At 45.5% G+C, this 22,521-nt stretch overlaps 1 protein-coding gene across 1 annotated transcript; it reads left to right on the top strand.

The window, feature by feature from the left end:
- Positions 1 to 9,776: 9,776 nt before the first annotated feature.
- rnd3a (Rho family GTPase 3a) lies at positions 9,777 to 21,945 on the top strand. Its single transcript, XM_068590565.1, has 5 exons — positions 9,777 to 10,101; positions 10,414 to 10,501; positions 18,221 to 18,330; positions 19,618 to 19,752; positions 19,904 to 21,945. Exons 1-5 carry the CDS (start codon positions 9,952 to 9,954, stop codon positions 20,150 to 20,152), a joined length of 732 nt encoding a protein of 243 aa, XP_068446666.1. The 5' UTR covers positions 9,777 to 9,951; the 3' UTR covers positions 20,153 to 21,945.
- The last annotated feature ends 576 nt before the right edge of the window (positions 21,946 to 22,521 follow it).

The raw sequence follows: 22,521 nt of genomic DNA, 5'->3' as shown, positions 1-22,521 counted from the left end.
AGACGGATAAAAAGTCTCAGACGCTGTCGTGATCGCGCATACTCGCCAAAATCCCGTTGATTTTGATTTTCCATCCTCATACGCTCTTCACAAAAAGAAAAGAATACTTTAAATTAATTTCTTCATCGCTGCTGTAAGCACGTTGACATTCTTCTTTGTGTCTTTTTTGCGTGATGCAACGCAAAACGCTCATCGCAGCTTTGCTCCACAGCGCCACCAGTGGTCTGAAACGCCACAGCGTGCCTTTAATTTGATGTTTAGTGGGACGTGATGAACTGCACACAGACGCGATTGATAATAATCATATGTGAGCTTGATTGTTCATGAAATCACCTGACATTTTGGGATTAATTTACACCTTGTTCATTGGGAAAACAATGCGGCCCGTTATCTGGAAAACACGACAACCCTGCTATGATTCAAAGAAAACATTTGTTCTCATTAAAGCTGAGAGCCAATCAGAAACTGCCTTGCTGTCCGATAAAACAGCTGCATCTACTATCTCACAAATATGCAGACCATTATTCAATTTCATACACGCCGCGAGCTTTCCGCAGATACATTTATTCCCATCACTCTTTCTTTAAAACGATGTAATTCTGTGCCGTAAACACCAACATTGTTTCTCACACGTAATGGCTCGTGTGTGAGTATGATTTATGAACTAAAGCCTCTCGTATTAATCTCCCCCGGACACGCAATCTCATTAAAACAATTACCTTTCAATAGAAGACTATAGGCACTACACTGTTCTCTTGTGTAACCTTGTTTTAATTACACACACACACACACACATACCCACACCGACTCACAGCAGGTTGTTCAGACCTTAGGCCACTTCAGTAGATCAAAGAGATGTTGGTATGAACCCCCAACACACACACACACACACACACACACACACACACCGCCTCTGTAAACCTCTAAATCCCATCACCACAGTGGGTCAAAGTTGCCCCACAACACAACACACCTCTCGCTTTAAGCACTCGCTCTCTCTCAGGACGCCCTGAGGAGACCCAGCTGTGAGAGGGTCCGTCTGCCTCCTTTTGATTCCCATCCTCGTGTGGGACATCCCAACGCTTCTGAAATATGTTTGCAATATTTCTGCCGGCTGTTCGGAGATACCCTCTCATATCTGTATGCAGGATCCCCAAAACCCCCCCATACCCTCATCTCCTCATGTCCCGGCATCAGCTTGGCCAGCGTTACGCTCTGGCTTTGCACAGCACATCCTCTCCTCACCCGCTGCTGATTTACAGGCCAAGGGATGTTGCCAGAGGTGTGGGGGAGGAGGAGGGAGGAGGGGAGGATATCCACCAAAGATCGCTGGAACATCAGCACATCGCTGACGAAGAGGAGGGGAGTCTCTGAGGACGCCCTCGTCTCCACTGTGCGATGCTACAGTCTCTTGCGTTAAACCGTTTCATTTCGCCACATCGATTGGAAATGACGAATTAGATAAACAAGTAATTATCTAACTTTTTCACACAGTAAAAATGCCAAACAGTTGCACCTTTCAGCTTGTCAATGTAAAGATTTTTTGCTTTTGTAATTGTAAATTCACAAATATTCAAATTTCTGACTCTTAGTTCAATCAAATACATTTTACACAAAGAAATACTGTCGATTCATAATGAGAATAATGGTTTATTCTCATTAAAAACATTTTTCACAGCAAACATTTTGTCTTGTCATGAGGATAAAAGCAGGTGTGACTAATATTATAATGAACAATGGCTCTGTGTTGTTCACGTGTCCCTGTGAGCCGCGATGATGCGACAGTGAGCCAGAACGTCATATTTTCATCTGTGCTGTGATGTCTGCTGTGAAATCTACCGGGAACCAAAAATATAGGAACAAATAAAAACAAAGCAAAGTGTTGTTAAAGTGTATAAAGAAGCTTTTACACATTCAAAGTGGCTGTCAGGCAGTGAGTTCATAACGAAGCTCGCTGTACTTTAGCACATCGGTGCCCTGCAGAGGCTCTCAAATCTCCCAGCAGCCTCGTCTGGCACTTCCATATAGGTCTGATGGCGCGTTAACACATATATGGGCCAGAGAGATGTCCTGGTTCTCCGCTATATATAGCTAGAACATGAAATATATGGAAGGCTGGTTTTAACGAGTAGAGGTTTTATTTGGAGACTTTTGATTTCTTGATGTGACGTTCGAATGTGTGAAAAAACATCCTGGTTGGAAAAGTAAAGCGTACAAACTCCTGTGAAACTCACAGCTCGTCATTTTTACCCCCATTAGTTCGCAGGGATACACAACAACACATTATGTTATGTTGATGTATGGTATGTTAGCTCAGGGGGGACGGCCCGTCGTCCCCTCAGGGGCCCGTTATTCTGAAAGCTCAGTCGTCCAGAAATTGCCCCTCGGGACCGGAAGCGCTTTTGTCCGACAGCCTGTTACCCTGAAAGCAAAATCCTGTTGCTCCAAAGGGCCGACAAACTCTAACTCTGTTTTCAAGTGAGGTAACAAAGTATGCAAGTAGCCAGAGGTTTATGTCACATCCACCTTCAGGAGCAGAGACGGCAGGTGGAGCCACAGCCACCCAAAAAAAAACATTAGATGTTCTTTCTCTCAAGCACTGAAGTAATTAACTGTCTTTGTGATGAGGTCAAACGGTCGTATCTGGGTTTGAAACCTCAGAAAAATTATATTATAGATTAGAAATACAATCAGCTGCCGTCTCATCCACAGCTGAGGACCTCCACTACAGCAGCCAGGGGGCACATCATGTCACTTGAAAGCCTGAAAGAAGCCATTCGAACCCGACCATCACGTCAACATTTGCATCAGTCAATGGCAATTAATTAATTTATTCCAGAGCTTTCCTCTGGAACGACAGCGGCATTATCTTTCTTTTTGCCTTTTGTGCATTTGATATCCGAGGATGCATTTCAGTCCTCACATTTTATCTTCCCAAAACCCATATGGAGCCTCTCATATATCATTACTGAGATAAAGAGCTGGATGACACCGGAGGCTGTCAACCTCATCTCCACATCACACGACACACACCAACACACACACACACACACTAACACACACCGGCAGATCTGGATCTCCCTGTGATGTGATTTGACTCATTGGCCATGACTGTGGTGGGTCTGCACACGGTTGTTAAATAAAAAAAAAAGAAAAAAGAACAACCACATCCTCGCGCAGCAGCCGCACATTTCCACGGATCATGAGGGATTATACAGCCGGCGCTGGTTTGGATCACAGACTACACGACTGCGAGATACAGCCAGCCGTGTTGATTGCGTTGACGAAAAAATATTCCTTGGCAACCTTTTCTTTTCTTTTTTTTTCTGCACGACGAAACAGAACAGATCAAATTAAAAGAACCTGTGATGACAAAAACTACACTTTACCTCAACATTATTGTGAGTGATGGACCAATGGTACGCATGCACGCATCTGCAAAATCCTGCGCATTGTAGTTCCTGATTGGAAAGCTGCTTTAGCTCACATTTCAGTACAGCTGTCTCCGTCAGTAACTAAAGCTAACGCTAGCACTTCTTAAAACAAATTAAGTATCAGTTTTACAAACTAAACACGTTTAACAATTACACTATGAAATAGTTAAGAGGCGGCACAAAAACACTTTGGAATCAACCACAAAAGCAAACAGGCTATAACAAGTTAAGCTAACGTTATATACAGCGCCACACAGTGAGGAGGCGTAGCGCTAGCGTAGCGTAGCGTACTTCCGATCAGATCGAAACAGGTGAAATGGGTCGAATCGTTTTAATTTTTCCACCGCTGTCGCTTAATGATTACACTCGCGAATACCCTTTGTTCCTGTCATGTAACTGACAGATATGATGATTGTCCCATCATGTGGTTTTGTCTTGAGGAGATGCTAATGAACCCATCATTTCATGCACCATTAACCCCCAAACCCACACACACCAAGACACACACACACATACTCGAACCTCCCTGAAGAATCAGGTCATCCCTGGAATGATTCATCCTTCAATCTATTAAACACACACACAGACTGAACACATTCACTGTGCCTCATTACATCAGTGTGTATCCATGCCTGAACCGACCTAATGACTGACGGGAGACACTCGGCAGACTTACTGTACTATTGTCAAACGCGCCACTGCCTTTCTCCTCTGTCCGGGTGTGTGTTCCCGTCAGTGTGTGTGTGTGTGTGTGTGTGTGCCCTCGCTGCCCTACAGTGCATCCAGCAGAGGATATAAAGCTAATTGTTTATTAAAACAGAATGTCATGTGTTAGTAAGCCGGAGGAGGAAAGGAGCCGATGCTTATTAGGATTCATTAGGGGGTTCCAGTTGGTTAGCATTGTTTCATGCACTAGAAAACCCAGAATGCAATGTGTGTATGTCTTACCTGTTGGATGATGAGACGTCTTGGCTCTGCTTCTCCACGCTCACATTTTTTGAGGTTGAGTGATAAGAGGTGATTCATGCAGTGTGTGGTTGAAAGGTTGAGGACACACTGACCCCGCTTAAGTATTACACATAATCACTCGCCCTCAAGATTAAAAAAATGATAAACTATAATGAGTTTACATTAGAAAATGGACAAATCATTAATATGTCAAAACTAGTTTTTGATTAATCTTTTCCTGCCTTTCTTTCCTCCACAAAAGCTTGAGGCAGAATTTAAATAACAGAATTAACTAAGAGGGTTTCTGGAAACAGGATGACATTTTCTCAAGACATTTAATACTAAAAGCAATTTTGGAAATCTTCCCAGTTGTTTTCAGCGCGATGTCCCAATCCACATTCAATTCATATTATACGAGATCATAATAAAATACTAACAAAGTGATGTCCAGTGCTGTGATCACGAAAGTGATTTCACGATGCTGCAAGGACGATATAATCTATTGAAAGTAATTACACAACAGTGCCATGGTTCTAAATATAGCAACGGACCCACTTCTACAAGAGTGATATTGCAGAAGTTTCTATTGTGAAACTTTGGAAAGTTTCATTAAAACAAAGTGAAACACGCTGCTGGACAATATAAAGTTACATTACGTGAGAACAATGTCGCTTTGCAGTGGATGCAGACGGTAAAGTTTTTTTAGTTCAATATCATGCATGTAGTGCATGTTTAAGACATTTTTAAAGGGGTTCTCGTTTTGAACGAGTCAGGCAGCGACAACTCTCGAAGTTAGCTTAGCTTAATTAGCCGGATAGCTAAAGCTGATGAAGATCTGTCATTTTAGCAGCAAAAATCATCATCCGTCAGCCAGAAATAAGAAGCTGCGTCTCTTTATTGGTGATGTCATTGCTTTGAGCCTTTATTCCCCATGCAGATTATATTATCTTTAGGGATACACTCATACCGTACAGTATGTCGGTAAGGGTCACTCACTAGCTCAGCTGGTGTGAAATAACATCTCTCCATTCTCTGAAACCAGAGTACAGTCAGGCTGCGGCCCCCTGCTGCTGTCACCCACAGATCTCAGAGCTGCTAATTGGAATACTGCGAGAGGTCAAACGACTCTGACATCTCGTTTTTTAACAATATGTGTTGTATTTTACAGGGCTGCTTTTGAGATTTTAACACAAAAGCCATGGCTGTAATTTAGGGAACAGTACAGACAGTTACAGACTGATAAAAGTACATGTTATGGAATACTGTGTCTGCAAATCATCTGAATGTTAATTACCTCCTTCTTTATGGGCAGCAAGACCTCATACCCTGACAAATCTTTTTAATACAGATTTTAAGTTTCAGTCAACACAAATCCGTAAAAGCAGCGTAAATAAATCTGCACCTCCCATGGCACTTTCACTTGTGTTTGAATAAAGAACAAAAGTGACGTCCGCCGCTATTCCTCCCCTGAACAGTTCTGAATCTGCCCTTAATTTCCCAGTCACGGTGACTCACCGTCGAGGAAATCCCTCGCAAAACTGAAACAAAGTGAGTGTGTGCCGTTCGCCCCAGCGGTAAATGTCAGCGCTCCGCTGATCGAATGCACGTGGACAGAGATAACTGTGGGGCAGCGCGCTGTCACGTCCGTCAGGGCCGAGGCCCAGTGACCTAGACTCCTCTGAGCTCCTCCAGCGCTGCCGGCCCGCCGGCCAACACCGCTTAGGATTCACTTCAAATTGCGCTATTTGTTACTCATTCTGCATCATCTTGTGACCTGTGTGCATAAACTGTGATTTAATCATCGTGGTGAAATGGTTACCGCACCTGAAATGAGTTGCCTACGATTTCTGGAAAGCGTTGCAACAACCTGACAAATCCCTCTCATAGCGGTAAGAAGCTTTTTTTTTTTGCACACAGGAAGAATTACTTTACGCCGGTGTGTGACCCAGACCTGAACTACGCCACAGATACCACAGATAACAATGGCTGCTTGCCATTCAAAACACACAGGAATGTGAGTTCATCATTGGAAACTACAGTGTTGCTGCTTAGAGGTACTTTCCGTATGAATAATTCAGATTATTTATAGCTTTCAAAATATCTGTGGCAGATTTCCCGGATTGTTTCCAACATGCACCAATTGGACTGCTTTAGAAATACGGCGAGGTAGATGTGTGCTGACCTAGTTGTGTAATAAAGCATTGCGGGAATACACGCCAAGGTCATCCGGTATTCATCTCTTACAGTTTGTGTGCTTTAAATTTGATTAATTACAGTGTATTCATTCAAATGTACGGCCTATCATTATCTTGTGATTTTTAAAGTGGATTTTGTACATCCCAAATCTAGGACTCGAAGTCCGTGTGGTCCGTTGTTGTTACGTGCATTCACAGAGCGAAATCCCTCTCTTTCCAAGGGCATCGCTGCATTATTCTAGATGTGACGGGCAGTGGCTGCAGACGTGGTGAAAGGGTTCCCAAAGGAGACAAGCGCTATTTGAGCTATTGACGTTTTCAGTCAAGGATACTTCAAGATCATCTGTGGAACCCCAGCTGATGCTGCGGACCACATCTTCTGTTAACTCACATCCTCTCCAAACATAAAAACATGAGTCTGCTCTGAGTTCCTCAAGTTTAAAGTCACAAAAAATAGCTCAGATTTTGGGTAGTCAGTGTAAACCCCCTCATGAAAACTCACAAGATGTGCAGGATGTTGACAGCAGCATGTGAGCAGAAACAGGTGGTACCCTCATTTCTATTCCGGTCTCCAGTATTCTGGCGATGGCATTTGTCTGCCAATTCCTTTCACACAAAGACCTACTTTAATGTTGACTGTGCTGTATGTTGTGGGTCCACTGTGCTGTCTTACTTCAGCATCAATCATGCTGGAGATGCAGGGGGCAGGGAACCAATCTTTTATATTGACGCGAGACTCAATAGACGTTCATACACAACTGAATAATGATGATAAATATTATAGCTTTTTCTACCTCTCTTTCCTCATGCTCCGGTAAGCTCATTTCTTTTCTCTCTTTGGTTTGCTGCAAGGGATTTTGGTAAATATTAGACATGGCAAGGTTAAGGGAACAAAAAAGATGAACACAAAAAACATAAATCACTCCTAAATGCATTACAGATTGATGATATCTTCTATATAAATGGGTGAAATTGTCCTTTAAGATGCTTCTGCACAGTCTCACTTTGGCCCAAATGTGTGGCTGCACCCAAGTGAGATTGGCAATGCTGCTGGCTATAACAGAATGCAGCTCATACACACACGCACACACAACACACACACACACACACACACACACAGGCAGGCAGCTTAGAAACTGGGGGGAAAAATCCTGGAGAAGGGCACAAGGGCACAGTGTGCAAACACCTCAGCTAATGTGGTTTTGTTCACTGTGTCCTCTGCTGTGGCTGTTTCTGTCTCAGTAAGCTGCATTTATTTGAACATGAAGAAATATATCAAAGGAAAGAATAAGGGTTTAGCAATGGAGCATGGTTTTATATATAGATATATATCACACAAATACACAAAACAACGGGCTGTTTTGAACCCATGCAGGTAAAATCCCCATAATCTTCAGATTCAGCCAGAATTGGAATGAGGTCAAATGCATATGGTACAGAGATGGCAGCCAAATAGCAGAGCTATAGTAGTATAACCCCCCTCCCTCCTTCCCCGCTCTCTTTTCTCCTGGCAGCCTTGTGTCCTGGAGGCAGAGCTCCCACACAACAGACGGGACTCCCACCACACAGCCTGCAGGGTGGAGCTGTCTCACTGTAAAGGAAAAAAGCTGCCAGCAACACAGAGAGTCCAATCACTCCGTCACAGAGGGGAGAGCTGATGCAGAACGCTGCCTTGAGACCAGAAGGGTGTCTGTTCACACTCTAAAGAAAGATAGAAAAGCGTAATCAAGCCCGAAGGGAAATCTAAACATTTGAATTTTCCCCTTTTTTTGTGTCTTCTCATAAGAGGAAATGTTGCGTTTTCCCCGGCTGTGTGTGCCACAATAAATGTGTGTATTATTCACCGATAATGAGGGGAACTACCAAAGCTGCTCGAAAAGGAAATAAGAAACTGGGTTCACTGGGTTTATTGGTTTCCCAATTACGATCGCTCCAACAGAAAAAAACCTCCAATCAATACCTGCTCACAATGTTCAGCTAACTCGGAGCCCGAGGGCTCATTCGCCATAGGAATGGAGTGAAACGTGTGCAAAGAGGAATGTCGATAATACGGCGTGTTGCTGCGTCACTTTTGGGATAACTGTGAGTTTAAGGAGCCTTTTGTTGTACACTCCAGCAGAAACAAAATTAAAGCACTCTTCTTTTTATTGAAACTGACACAATCAGCATATTCCTTAAAGTGTATATTAATGAGTGAATAATTCTTCCCAGTGGTATATGCAGTGCAACACTTTTAGTGCTTCAAATTTATCCGGAGCATTACAGGAGATTTTAAAGGAAGAGAGACGACTTGTGATCCAGAAGGGAACATGGAATGCAACATGCCATTACAAAATATACTACTCCGTTCTTTCAATTTGATTTATTTTGGGCTTAACAATCCTATCTTTGAGTTTATGTATGCAGTAAATATTTTCATGAAGGTCACTCTATAAGTATTCTTATTTTGTATTTCGCCTGTGTTGAGGGAACGCCTCAATTAAAAACGGTTTGTTTCCACTTAAAAATGCAAAAGGTGTTTTATTATTTACAGAGTAGGATCTTACATAAACCAAGTTAGTTTTAAGGGTTTTGTTGTTGCAAATAAAAAAGGGAAACGTTAAAACTTCAGCTAATTGAGTACGAATAGGAGTCATTTTTATTTTACATATTGTATTATAATTTACATAAAGAAAACTATCTAAGGAGCATATGTTATAATGACTTCAAACGTGAACTAAAAGCCCAAGTTTATGTTGAATATTAAGCATCTTGACTTTTCTTTAGTGCCTCAACAAATAATTATATTTCAATTGTTTTTAAGAAAGGTTTACTTTTATGGTTTACTTTTGAGTAATCTTCATTCAACTAAATGCTGAATTTTAGTTAGCGAGTTTAGCTAACAAGCTAACAAGCTAGCAGCTTTATGAGTTAATTGACTTCCGGGCATGTTGTGAAAACATGACCGGAAGTCAAAAAAAGAGTTTTAAAATCAGTTTCTTTTGATCATTTTACATATTGAGACCCTGAGCTCACTATCTTTCGCGTACTATAAGTTAATTATTATGATTTATAACGTTAGTTATGGTTGTGTGTCATGTAAAAGTGGTGGTCGTCCGAAAGGGGGCGCCATGACGGAGGAAGGTCCTGCGGGCTGAGTGGCTCGCGCACAGGGCACGCGGGAGGGACGAGCTTCGTCCTGACAGGAGGAGAGCCGCTGCCATTGGCTCCCTACGACGTTATAAATAAAGGCAAATGGCATTTACCGGCACAGAGCAAGCGAGACACCGGACGAGGAGGACAGGAGACGCTTCTGTTGCTTTTCATCTCTAAACGATTCACACACACGCGCGCGCAGGATTGGACTTTTACACTTAATTGTATTTCTGAAATCAATGAAGGAGAGACGCTCGTGTCAGAAACTATCTCTGAAATCCGGCATGGAGCCCAGTCAGAGTGTGAAGTGTAAGATAGTCGTGGTGGGAGACAGCCAGTGCGGGAAGACCGCCCTGCTTCACGTGTTCGCCAAGGACTGTTTCCCCGAGGTGAGACCCCGAAACCCCGCGCACCGACCGCCGTGACGCTAATTAACCTGCGCGTGAGCGCGCGCGGTGAAACGCCTCGTGCGTGTTTTGTGGGAGCGGATGTGGCGCCCCAATGATGACGAAGGACACGCATTGAATGTTATACCGAGCTCATATGATGTGGTGCATGCATGTGTGCGTTAAATGCACGTATAGTGGTGGTAGCGGTGCTGTAGCATCACGATACCAGTTGAGTGTTAGTTATTGTACATTGTTCCTCGTTTTAGTCATTTCCACGAAAAGTTTATGCATTTTATGTTGTGTTTCCTGCAGAGCTACGTCCCCACGGTGTTTGAAAACTACACAGCCAGTTTTGAAATCGACACGAAGAGGATTGAGCTCAGTTTGTGGGACACCTCAGGTAATTATGACCCCTTCTGATCCTTCCCTTCCCTCCTTTCCTTCCCTCCTATCACCTCTCCGGTGTGCTTCATCTTCATTGCGAATCAATTCTGCTGATATGTCCGGACATGTCCAAACATGCAGGTCGCTTGCACAATTCCTGTGTGACCCCTGTGGACATGCTGTTTGGAGATGTGGTTGGGGAGAGGTGTGGGGGGGGGGGGGGGTCAAATTGAATCAGTGTTTGTCCTTGTCTTCATGAATTAACATTGACGTATTTCCCCTGAAAAATATCCAAATCATGACATTTAAAAAGGCCCATGCTTTCATTTTTGAATAACGAAATTAATCTGTGACCCATTTTAATCAACAAAGCTGTTAATCCTCCACACATAGTCTATAGTTTCTGGTGCCACAGGCCAGACCCCCCCCCCCCCAACTCAGATTAGGAAAGTGGTTTACCTTCTACCTACATCGAAACGTTTCAGTGTGTTCAGTGTGTGAAATGCATCAAAGCGCTGGATTAGATTTAGGATTCCTTCCTGGCTGAGGAAAAGCCGAAGCAGGAAAGGAAAGATAATGACAGGCCGGGCGGAGCGCACGTATCGTACATCTGGAGAACACACTTCTGAAATTCTTCCCACTGCGTTTTTTTTTTTTAGGGGGGGAAAGTTTTGTTGTGCAACGCGTGTCCACAGCTTTTTATCACTTGTTGGTTGAACTTTGTGTTCGGGGTCCAAACCAGCTGCTGCCTCCAACCCCCCCACCTCCCTTACACACACACACACACACACACACACACACACACACTCCCCTGTGTGTGCTTAGATATGTGAGTGTGTAAACAAACCCACTTTCCCATCCATCAATGCCCAGGCAGTGAATAGCACAGCAGTCAGGCGTGAGCGAGGCGTATGTTGCATGTGTGTGAGCATGTGGTGTGTGTGCGTGCGTGTGTGTGTGTGTGTCATGGGCGGGGACAAGCACACAGCCAGCTGTTGCTGGAATTCCTGAGCGACTTTGTGCAACTTTTAAAGCTCTGCGTGAAAGAGAGACGCAAACCCGCGGACTCGTCTTCAACAGAGTTTGCGCAAATGTTTTTTTGAGTAATCATTTTGAACCGCAAAAAGCGGCCTGAAGTTAGACGTTCGCTTCACAGTAAGTCGCTCTCATTTCCAAACTCGGCAAGCGAGCAAAAGCAGGGAGGTCGGGTTTCAAATTCTTTGGCCCCTACGTGTGTGTGTGTGTGTGTGTGTGTGTGTGTGTGTGTGTGTGTGTGTGTGTATGTGTGGAGGAAGAATAAATGAAAGTCGGCCAGTGTGAGAATTTTGTTTTATTGCGCTGTGTTGGACGATCGCCTGGAGCCATTTTTCTTTTTCTCTTCGCTTCATAAAGCAGCGAGGGTGGGGCGCGTTCCTATTAGATCAGCGGGTCTGAGATGGAGCCAATCACCCCCTCCACACGTCCTTTAATCCTCACCCCCACCCAGCATGCACACACACACCCAGAGACTGATTGATACGGCCTTCGGCTTGACTGGTCCCCTTTGTAGAGACAACCCATCGGCCGTGGCCAATCCAATCGATCCCTTATCTCCTGAGGTGTGCAGGGAGCTGCGTGTGTGTGTGTGTGTGTGTGTGTGTGTGTGTGTGTGTGACCCCAGCATGCACTGGGACAAAGACCAGGACGCAGAGATGAAGACCAACAATCCATCCCCCTCCATCTCAAACACACACCGTGGTGGTCTTTGTTCTGCGGTGACGAGTGGCCTAATGAGATGGCTGCCGTGTGTGTTTTAAAAAGGGAGGGTGATGGGAGTAATTCAGGTCATTAAGGTAAATGCCTGCCTGTCGTATTGCCTTCCATTTGCTCCCCCCCCTCACCCGGCTTGTCGGCGCTAGCTCTGCTTCCCAGGCCTCAGGGCGGGGCCCCGATGGGGGCGCTTTGATGCTCCGCACGTCTCTCACCAGCAGAGGAAGTGGTTAATGCTGTCTGCCCACATGTCTGAATGTGCTGCGAAGGTGTTGCGCGTGAGAGGTAAACAGGAGGATGGGAGGATGTGGAAGGTAAACAGAACAGCCCCTGTGGCCCGTGTGCCCGAGGCCTCTCATCATTTGAGTTGAAATGAGCACAAAAAAAAAATACATCTCAAAACCTGCAATGTCGGTAATCTCAGGCAGGGAAACTGCAGCTGGCAGCTGTTTGCATTATTTAAATGTCAGAAAATAGCAAGAAAAATCCCACTTTCCCAAAACCCAAGGTGATGTCTGTAAGAGACTTGTCCAGCCCAAAGATTCAATTCACAGCCACATGGAGAAAAAAGCAGCAAATCCATATTTATTTTTTATTGTAAACTTGATTGATTCTCAAACCTGAATCCGTATTAATTTTTGGATGCCTGAGGGCAGCACGACAAATTACAAACACAAAACTACACCGACACACTTATGACTGGTAAGATCTGCTTCCTTACACATACAGCAGACACCATTAGCATTTAGTTAGGGTCTAGTTTAAGGCCACGTGATGGATTAAAGTCCAGTATTTGCTCTGGTTTAGTCTTCAGACTCCAGAGGAAAGATATCTTTTTAGCTGCTAAATGTGTCTGTTTGGTGGGTTTATCAAAGCCGAACCACACACACAGTCAGCATAAAGATATTAATACCTTTAAAAAAATGCTGATTTCTGTCAATCAACTAATTGTTTCAACGCTAATCCCAGAGTTGGTTTAATCAGCTTGAACACTGGTGAAACACTCTGGATGTACTTCTGTTGGAGTGGACTGCACGAGGCAGCTCAGTTCTTCAGAAATCAGTGTGAGGTGTTTGTTCCAACTTCTCTTGAGGCAATGTGCCAGAGCCAGGACGAGTGCAAGCTTCAATAAAATCACATCGGGAGAACACAGGAACTTCACATCAAGGCCTCCCGAAGAGACCCACGTGTTAGACCCCATGGATCTCATTTGGTAATATTTATTCCGGGGGAACCTTGAGGGGAAACTTCTTGTTGTGTTTTGTTTCGTGGTTGATTTGAACAGCTGCCGACTCTGCAGAGTCAAAGACGACCCACTTTGAAACACAGGAAAGGAGGAAAAAAGTCAGATAAAGCAGTTTATTACATTTTTTAAAAGGGTGTCATGTGATGATAGTGGACAGGTTTGTCCTTTCCTCGCGTTCCTTGTAATGCTGGACGTCTGAACTGCGGGACTTCTCCATGCATTCAGCTCCTCTGCGAGCCGTGCCCCCTCCGCTCTCCGTGTCGGCGGCCATTGTTGCGTTGGATCACATTTCTGGGCTCAGCGAATTGGAGCCGCATGTCTGGCATTCCTCAGACTAAAGGTTTCTCCTTCCTCGCCTACAAAGACCCCCATTGTACCCGGCCGGGTTGGATCCTCGGAGTGAAAAGAGAAGTGGCGTGGTCCGCTGGAGCCCTACCTCGTTTCCAAGGGGGGAAATTGAATCACACAGGAATTTGCCGACCGGCGAGCGAGAGACGGCGGCCATGTGGTGTATCAACTTCAGGACAGAGGAACTCTGGGAAAGATGAATAGACTTCCTGTCCGCTAATGTGTTGGAAGGACTTTCTGTGTGATGTTACGCCCGACATTAAAACATTCGTGTCCGGTCTTGACACCGAACTCCTCGCCTTCTTGGTCTGACCGTTCCTTTCAAGTCCACCATGTTTGTGTAGTTGAGTGGATTCACACGTTGTTGTTGTTGTTGTGGCCTCGACTGTCATTAACGGCACCCCTGGAGCTCATTTACATACATCACACATATACGTTTTTTTAGGTGCTTCCACATCTGAATGTGATGGTTTCCAGAGACGAACGGTTATCTTGAGCAACATTTCCAATTATTTTCTGATCCAAAATCACAACTTTGTCAATCTTTATCAAAGAAATGTGTCGCGTTTGTGCCTAGTGCATTTATCTTACAGTGGGGTTGTGTTAAAATCTTTGGCCCATCTGCACCGTTAGTTACTTTTCACAAGCCCCCTAGCCTTTTTTAAGTCTAATAAATCAATAGAATAAATATTCTTGCACCTGTTTTTGTTCTTCAACAATACACCTTTTCTTTTTTATTATTACTTAAGTCTCTCTTTCACCGAACTAAGACGCAAGTGCCTCGTTAACTCATCATAAAACACAGAAATAAACCCGTAAATCACAGTTACAGGTTTACGCGCTTTTGGGCTGTATAAAATAAACTGAATTGAATGAATATGCATACATCACAGTACACATAAAAGCGGTTGGACACCGTGACAAGTTTTACACAGCAGCGTTTTGCAGCAGCAGATATCTTGGTAACCACAGCAACAACAGCTGATGTGGGTCCGGCTCACATCCGTCTTCCTCGCTCTTTGTCTTCCTCGCTGCGTTGAATGCGTCTGGCTGGCGAGCGGTCACACATTGAAGCTTGATAATGGTGTCGGGGGGGCGTGTTCGTCGCTGTCTCGTTGTTTCCACAGGTGTCCCTGAAGGCGTTAACGCCTCTCCACACACACACACACACACACACACACACACACACACACACACACACACACACACGCTCCCCCCTCGGCTCAGTTAACTCAGCTATGTTAGCTATGCAGTAAATCAGCAGACCTGTTGCCCAGACCGTACCTCCAGACTGCCGGGTCGCAGCTGGCTTACCTCAGGACTCTGTGTGTTCGTGTGCGATAAAAAGTACATTTCCATGTCCGTAAGCCGTGTGTGTGTGTGTAGGTGTGTGGGTTCCAGCAGAAAGTGGGATGTCTGGAACATCACGGGGTTATTTCAGTATTTCAGAGCCGTGTTCCCGACAGGCATCATCAGGGAAACATCAGATTCTTTTGTCGTCGGGTGGATTTGAATATCGAGTCACAATTACACGAGTCGAGCAGGTCGGTGGTCCAACTCGTTTCATGTGCGTTCATTAGTGGAGCTTTTCATCCCAGCTGTTGAGGAACTCGGCACAACGGGAAGGAAGGACGTTTTTTTTTGGAAAAGTTTCTGTGCGGTCATGGAAAGACATTTAGTTTTCCGTCAGTGGGTATTGTCTCACAGTACACTGTATCCTCTCACGTTGTCGCATTCATTCTCCGTGAGCAACACACAAGAGGGGGAATGTGTTCAAGAGCAGGCGAGCGGGCGGAGGGTGTGTGTTTTAAAGGGCGGACAGGGAGGACGGGGTGTGTGTCTTCGTCCAGATTTAGAGATCCTGTGGGAGAACAATGACTGGAGCTAATTAGACGACAGTCACCAGGTCGTGTGTGTGTGTGTGTCTTGGTGTGTGTGTGTGTGTGTGTGTGCTAGCAATGGGATGTCCTCTTATCTTTCCGCTTGACAGGAAGATGACCTCAGCACAGTTACGACTCCTCCGTAAACGACGATGGAGAAAGAATCTCCAATTAAAACGCTCTGAACGCGTCTGAAATGAAAACTGTTCACAGACCTGCGGCCGCATGCACACTCTGATCCGCCGTTGCTGTTGTGCGGCTTAAAATCTGCAGCTATAAATACATCAATCTCCAGGTAATTTCGCAGGGACATGTGCAGAGACTCATTGAAACCACACACACTTCTCCCGGCCACTCAGATATGTGTGCTCCCCCCTCCGCTGGGTCGGTCAAAAGAATCAATTCATCGTAAAATGTCAACCGACTCAGTCGCAGGGTCTTATTTTCCCAGTGATTGGTTCCAGGCAGTCGAGGCTGGACGGAGAAAAAAAGGAAAGCGAGAAGAAAAACCTTCAAACAATGCAATGTGGCTGTGATTGATTGTGAGGCGGCCGTGAAAAATGGGAAATAAATTCTTGCAGGAGATCCCACGTTCCTGCTCGCCTTGTACTTCCTGTACCGTGTCGGCGATAGCGGCTCCTTTTTGTTTCGGTGGTGTCACCTATCAGACGGCTGCACAAAGGATCCTCGGGGAGCGAGTGGGGAAAAGCAGAAACGCATTATGTTCAGATCAAGGCATCAAAATAATGTATTCTGTGTTGTTCCTGGCGTCCATACCTCACTGACTTTCAGTCTTCTAAATGGGAAAAGGCATCGAGAACCCAGACGTTACCTTCATCCTCGGTGTGTCTCAACATTCGGGAAATGAGACTGTGGAATTCACGGTTTCTAGCCAAAACATACAATGTCTCACCGTTCGCCCGTTACTGCCAAATGTAAAACTGTTGCCTGTTAGCTTGTAAACATTCGGTACTTTCCAGATTGGCTAAATAGGGTGCGCTAGCAATATCCTCTGTTTTTACGGATCGTATCGTTTTGCTCTCCAAAGAGGAGACAAAGGGATTTGTCCACTTTTTCCAGCTCGAGGTGCTGGAGGTAAATAGTCAAGTACTGACCGACAGCTAATGCTAGCTGATAGCACGGTATGCTATCAGCTAGCATTAGCTAGCAGTGGGACCTTGAGTCTTCAGATGCCTAAATTGAGAGCAGTTTGCTCTGCCAGTCTGTGAAATTGAACGTTGGCTAACTGAAGCTTAAACGCAGAAGTTGAACCCGCGACCGAACTGCAGTGAGCGGCATCAATTAGAGGAATTAAATATAATTGTAAGCAAGAAAGAAAAATCAATTGTAAGAAAGGTGCTAAACGTGAGCTGAAGATCATTCATGTGTGTGGTTTTCTCGTGAAATTGATTGCCGAAATATTGATTGGAAGTATTTGTCAATGGCCCAACCCAGGTCAAACAAACAGGTTGTGTCTAATAATATTAATAATTATTACACCATTTAAAACACTTTGTTGCTCTCCGTTGGCGTACAGTTTCGACAGTATTGTTTATTATCCCCGTTGGACGGCGCGGTGACCTCACCGGCTCGTTCCTCCTCGCCTCCCCCGGCTCAAACCCTGGCTATGTGTGATTGTGGACATAGATACGGGTGAGATTTCTATGTGCAGCAGCGGCTCATTTATTGTGCACACATCAGCCATCGTCATGCTTTGCTACGCGAGGCCCGAACTGGAAGGAAGCGCGGATTGTATAAACGGGGTCGTCTCCCATCCCGACCGTTTAGGTTAGGAACACGAGGTCTGTGTCTGTGTGTGTGTGCGTGTGTGTGTGTGTGTGTGTGTGTGTGTGTGTGTGCATTCCTGACTTTTCTCCATGGCAGTGTTTAGAAAAGACCTCCCAGGGGAACCTTCGGTTACCAAAAACAAAATTCCCCGGATTTTTTGGCAGCCAATTTAGTGTGTGTGTGTGTGTGTGTGTGTGTGTGGTCAGCTCTGGCTCGTCTCGTGCTCCTGACTTCACCTTGACATGAGGCCACCCTTCGCTCTCCTTCCTCCCCGGAGATCTTTCAGTCTGCTGGAGAGATGGGCGTCTCCCTCACACATGTTTTCAGTTTTTTCTTTTCGAGCATGGCAGTCACTTCCTCGCTCTGAAGTTCTCCGTTTCTTCAACAAGTGATCTCACCGTAGTCAGCACATTTTTCCGACTGATGCGGCTTTATTTGTTTTCTTTTCCTCCCGCCCCGTTGCTATGGATTATGGCTGAGCTGCGATCAAGCCAGATGAGAATAGCTGCCAAAAAATGCTTTGCAGTTTAAAGCAATCAGTTGGGCGCGTTCATCGATTAAAGATCTGTTAGTGTTTCTGTAGATTAGAATAGGTTACTGCAGCCTCACTTCGATGCAGGTATTTCCTCTCCAGTGAAGAATCTTAGGCCTCGAGGGCAATTTCAGGGAGATGTCATTAGCTCGGCATCATGTGTGAATACTTCTTCATTTTCTTCTGTTTCAGGATCTCCGTACTACGACAACGTGAGGCCTCTCTCCTACCCGGACTCGGACGCCGTCCTCATCTGTTTCGACATCAGCCGCCCCGAAACACTCGACAGCGTACTGAAAAAGGTAAGCGGGCTCCGGACAATCAGGAGAAGTTTCAGGCAAATATTAGGCCTGTACAATATCTCTGTTTATTAAGCTAGAAAGACAAACATCTTCATGAAGAGGGCGGAGCTATGTACAACGGAACAAGACATTTTCTAGGCGAGCAAATTGTTTCAATGAACTGAAAACACTGAATGAGCGAATAACACGGAGGAAGCGGTTTGTATCATAGCAATAGAGAATCATAAGGTACCCGCACCCTAAAGCATACTTTGCTTATTGTCTATTTTAAAACAGACTCCTTACTGACTCATTCATTCAAGGAGGGATCCTCCAGCGGTTGATAAACTCAGCCGATGTCTTTGAGCTGTTAAATTCCTCCACTGTGAAGTCTTTGATTTTGTCTGATCCGCTGACAAAGGCCAAGTCTGCAGTCAAGAGATCTTTCTGCAGCCTCAGTCACGGCAGATCTTGTGATGTCGGGATGTAGTGTGACCGGAGGCGAGCCGGGTTAAACCCTCGGAGCGGCTGCTCTCCACCGACTGACTTCTTAACCGAGCTGCAGCCGCCAATTACTCACACGGAGCCGCCCGTGGTTAACGTCTGACTGCGGTCGTGCTGGCTGATGTGTGTGTGTGTGTGTGTGTGTGTGTGTGTGTGTGTGTGTGTGTGTGTGTGTGTGTGTGTGTGTCATCTGACTGGTGGAAGGCTCGGATGTCTCTCCGAAAAATAGTTGCCAAAGAATGTGAAACAGTTGTTTTTGCAACCAGTAAAACACACCTGGCATGTGCTCTTTTCGAAGGAACTTCCTGCTTTTGTCGTGGGGTTTTTTCAAAGTTAAGTTTCTTTCCTCAACGTTGCGTCAGTCGCAGGTCGCGTCTCAGACAATCTAGATTAGAATTATGGCGAAACATGGCCGACATTGTGCAAAACAACTTCCTCTTTGGACGTTGATGATCTTGATCCCTGACCGGCCGGCCAGCCGGCCCTGAGGCACATTAGCCTCGGCTTAAAGCCCCTGAGAAATGCCATCGATCACAAAGCGTTTATTGTTGTCCGGGAGGAAGCGTGGGGATTATTTGTATTTCCCTTCCAGGGTTAAAAGCGTGAGGGGCTCCAGGAAGTGGCAGCTTTAACCTTTGTGCTTAAAGGAACGGGTGATGAGGGAGGGGAGGGAAGTCATGGGACGTTGTATCAGGTCATTCTGGAAATCCACTCGATTTCCGTGGAAAATAGAGCAAACGGCAGCAGCAGACATTGTTTTCCCCTCGACTGTTACATGACGCAAGCGTTTGTCTTCCTCCACAGTGGAAAGGGGAGATCCAGGAGTTTTGTCCCAACACCAAGATGCTGCTGGTCGGCTGCAAGTCGGACCTGCGCACGGACCTGAACACGCTGGTGGAGCTCTCCAACCACAGACAGACGCCGGTGTCTTACGACCAGGTATGCCGAGTTGTAAATGACACAGTTTCCTGCTGCTCCACTTAAAGCCACGGCTGAGGAACAAAAATCCTGTCGTTCTCATTAACCTGACCTACAAGCCCCCTTCTCTCCGGTACGGTGACCCCGTTTGACCTCTTGTGTCCGCCCCCAGGGTTCCAGCATGGCCAAGCAGCTCTCGGCGCCCTACATCGAGTGCTCGGCGCAGCAGTCGGAGAACAGCGTGCGGGACATCTTCCACGTGGCCACGCTGGCCTGCATCAACAAGAGCAGCAAGAACGTCAAGCGCAGCAAGACCACCCGCGGCAACAAGAGGATTTCACACATGCCCGGCCGGCCCGACCTGGCGGCCGTGGCCTCGGACCTGCGGAAGGACAAAGCCAAAAGTTGCTCGGTCATGTGACCGATCAGACTCGCGGGGATCGGGACTGAGAGCGAGGACGGGGCGCCGTGCGAGCAGGAAGCTGCGGGGCGGCGCTCTTTCCTGCATGCTAGAGACCCCTTGTTTGTCTCGGAAGGATATTTTTTAAGCTTCAATTCATGTTCATGTTGCTGGAATACTCTGCACCGGTGAAAACTCAACGCGTAGTAGCATCCCCACCCACGTGGCCCCGCCTCCCCCACCCCCACCCTGCCCCGCCAGACGAGGAAGCTATCCGTCAGCGATGCTACGTGCTCGGGGAAGTGACCCGCTTCCCCCGGACGGAGGACGGAGCGGACGCGGTCGAGGCTTTCCACACGGGCAGGAAACGAGCAGCAAGAGTGATGTCATTATTTTGTGAACGGAAGAAGGGGTTTGAGAGCATGTGATCGTTTGAAGGCGATCGGGGGAGCGGTTTGTGCCGGATCAAAGACCTTTTGCTCGAAGGACTTAGTTTGAACCCGATTCACTCCTCCCTCCTCCCCCTTCCCCTCGTTCCTGTAACTGTCAGACAAAAGAAGAACTTCTCAGTGCTGCACGAAGGAAACCTGACGCTGTGTGTTCCCGTCTCTTGATGTGTCGTTGGTATAATGTGAAGTCATCGTTGTGTAACCGCATCATTGTTTAGTTTCAGCACCACGCTGAGCGATTCTCGAGTCAATAACTGCACGTTTGTAGCAGTCGGACCGCCATTCTGTGCCCCGTTAACGTCCCGGCGACAGATACAAAGCTGTGGGTCGGCCTCCAGGATTTCTCCGACAATCCCTTAAGTCCATTATACAAACAAATGCAGTGTCAATTAGGGACACTTTTTGAAATTGGAAAAACGCAAATACCTGTCATCACACGTTTTAAATACCTTTAATGGACCCTTAATGAGTCTGAAAGCTTTAGTCGAAGTGAAAATGTGTCTAATTGTGTAAATTTGTCCTGCAGGCTGACAGCCGGTTTGAGCTATGAGTCATTTTCTCACCGCACTTCAGGGAGGGAGGGAGTGTGTGTGCAAGCAACAATTAAAGCTTGAGTATTAGAGGCTGAAAACACCAAAGCTCCCTGAAATGTTCAGACTGCGCTGGTAGTTAAACTCATGAAGGCCCCGTCACGCCAGCAAACCGCTCGGATCCATCAATTAATTGTCGTTTTTTTCATTGCTTTTAAACATTTTACAGACTGAATGGAGGAAGGAAAATAATCTGCAGCTTAATAAATAATGAAAACAAATTGGCACTACTTGATTGTACAATGAACAAAACGCCAGAGGCGGAGTCGTTGGCATAGACGGAAAAAAAAAGGAGCTAATTTGAGTGCGTTAGCGGTTAGCGCAACAGCAGCTCAGTGATTAGCTTCCGCCTCTTTAGAGCAACAAATATTGCGAAGACGAGGAGTAATAACTGCTGTTTCCACCTTCAGCTGTGACCGGGCCTTCACTCGAATCAGACAAAGAAATGGGCGTCAATTTGAATATAAGAAACAGTGTTTACAATGTAAATGTGTTTTTGTTTTTTTGTTTTTTTTTCCTCCAACAGCGCAATTGAGGAACTGTTTGAATATCAACGGTATTGATGCACTTTTAATGTAACTTCCTGGATTCATCTCGTTCAAACGGCCGCGCTGTAACACTGAGCAGCTCTGTTTCCATCTTGATTTCCCAATCTGTCGTCTCTTTCCCCCGTGTGCATTGTCATGTTTTCTTGAATGTTGATGTCACCTTCAGATGTCTTTGCCAATGTTGTTTCCGCAGTATTTATTGAATTATATATTTTCCCTTTAGAATAAATGCAAATGGAAGTGAAGAGAAGTGCGTTTGCTTTTCATTGAGAGAAAATATTTGCAAAGCGATTGAGTGACTGATGGTATTATTCTGGTATCAAGCATGTTGACTTCAGATTGCAACAATAGCTGGAATTAATATTCAGTCAATTGTTCTACACATACAGGATGTTTTAATGGTGGACCAAAGATATTTCATGTAGACACAGGAACCAAAAAAGTGAATTCAAGGCCTCGTAGTTTAATTTTGTGGAGCTTCGCCATCATTGCAGTGTTGAAATGAAGCATAAAGTCTTTCATGAAGGCATGCAACACGTTTCTACGAAGCCACAGCAGAGTTACAAGGTATATTATATATTATATATATTTAAATATTTAAAGGAAGCAATGGTTACAAGAATGGGTGGAGGAGAAATAATCCACTTCCTCTTTTAAGGTTACATTTAATTTGCAAAAATACGGTCACAGAACTTTATCAAAGAAAGAAATCCCATCATCAATGGTTTATTTCCCATTTAAGGCACAAAGCTTTTCCGTCCTCTTTCAGCTGGCCTCGTCAGGACAAAGCACACCTGCGCTGC

Source organism: Clinocottus analis, unplaced genomic scaffold (genome assembly GCF_023055335.1).
Source record: "Clinocottus analis isolate CAN_PGR_092001 unplaced genomic scaffold, fCliAna1.0.p SCAF_24, whole genome shotgun sequence".
NCBI lineage: Eukaryota > Metazoa > Chordata > Actinopteri > Perciformes > Cottidae > Clinocottus > Clinocottus analis.
Note: the sequence above shows the minus strand (reverse complement) of the source record. Positions and strands in the feature narration are given on the sequence as shown.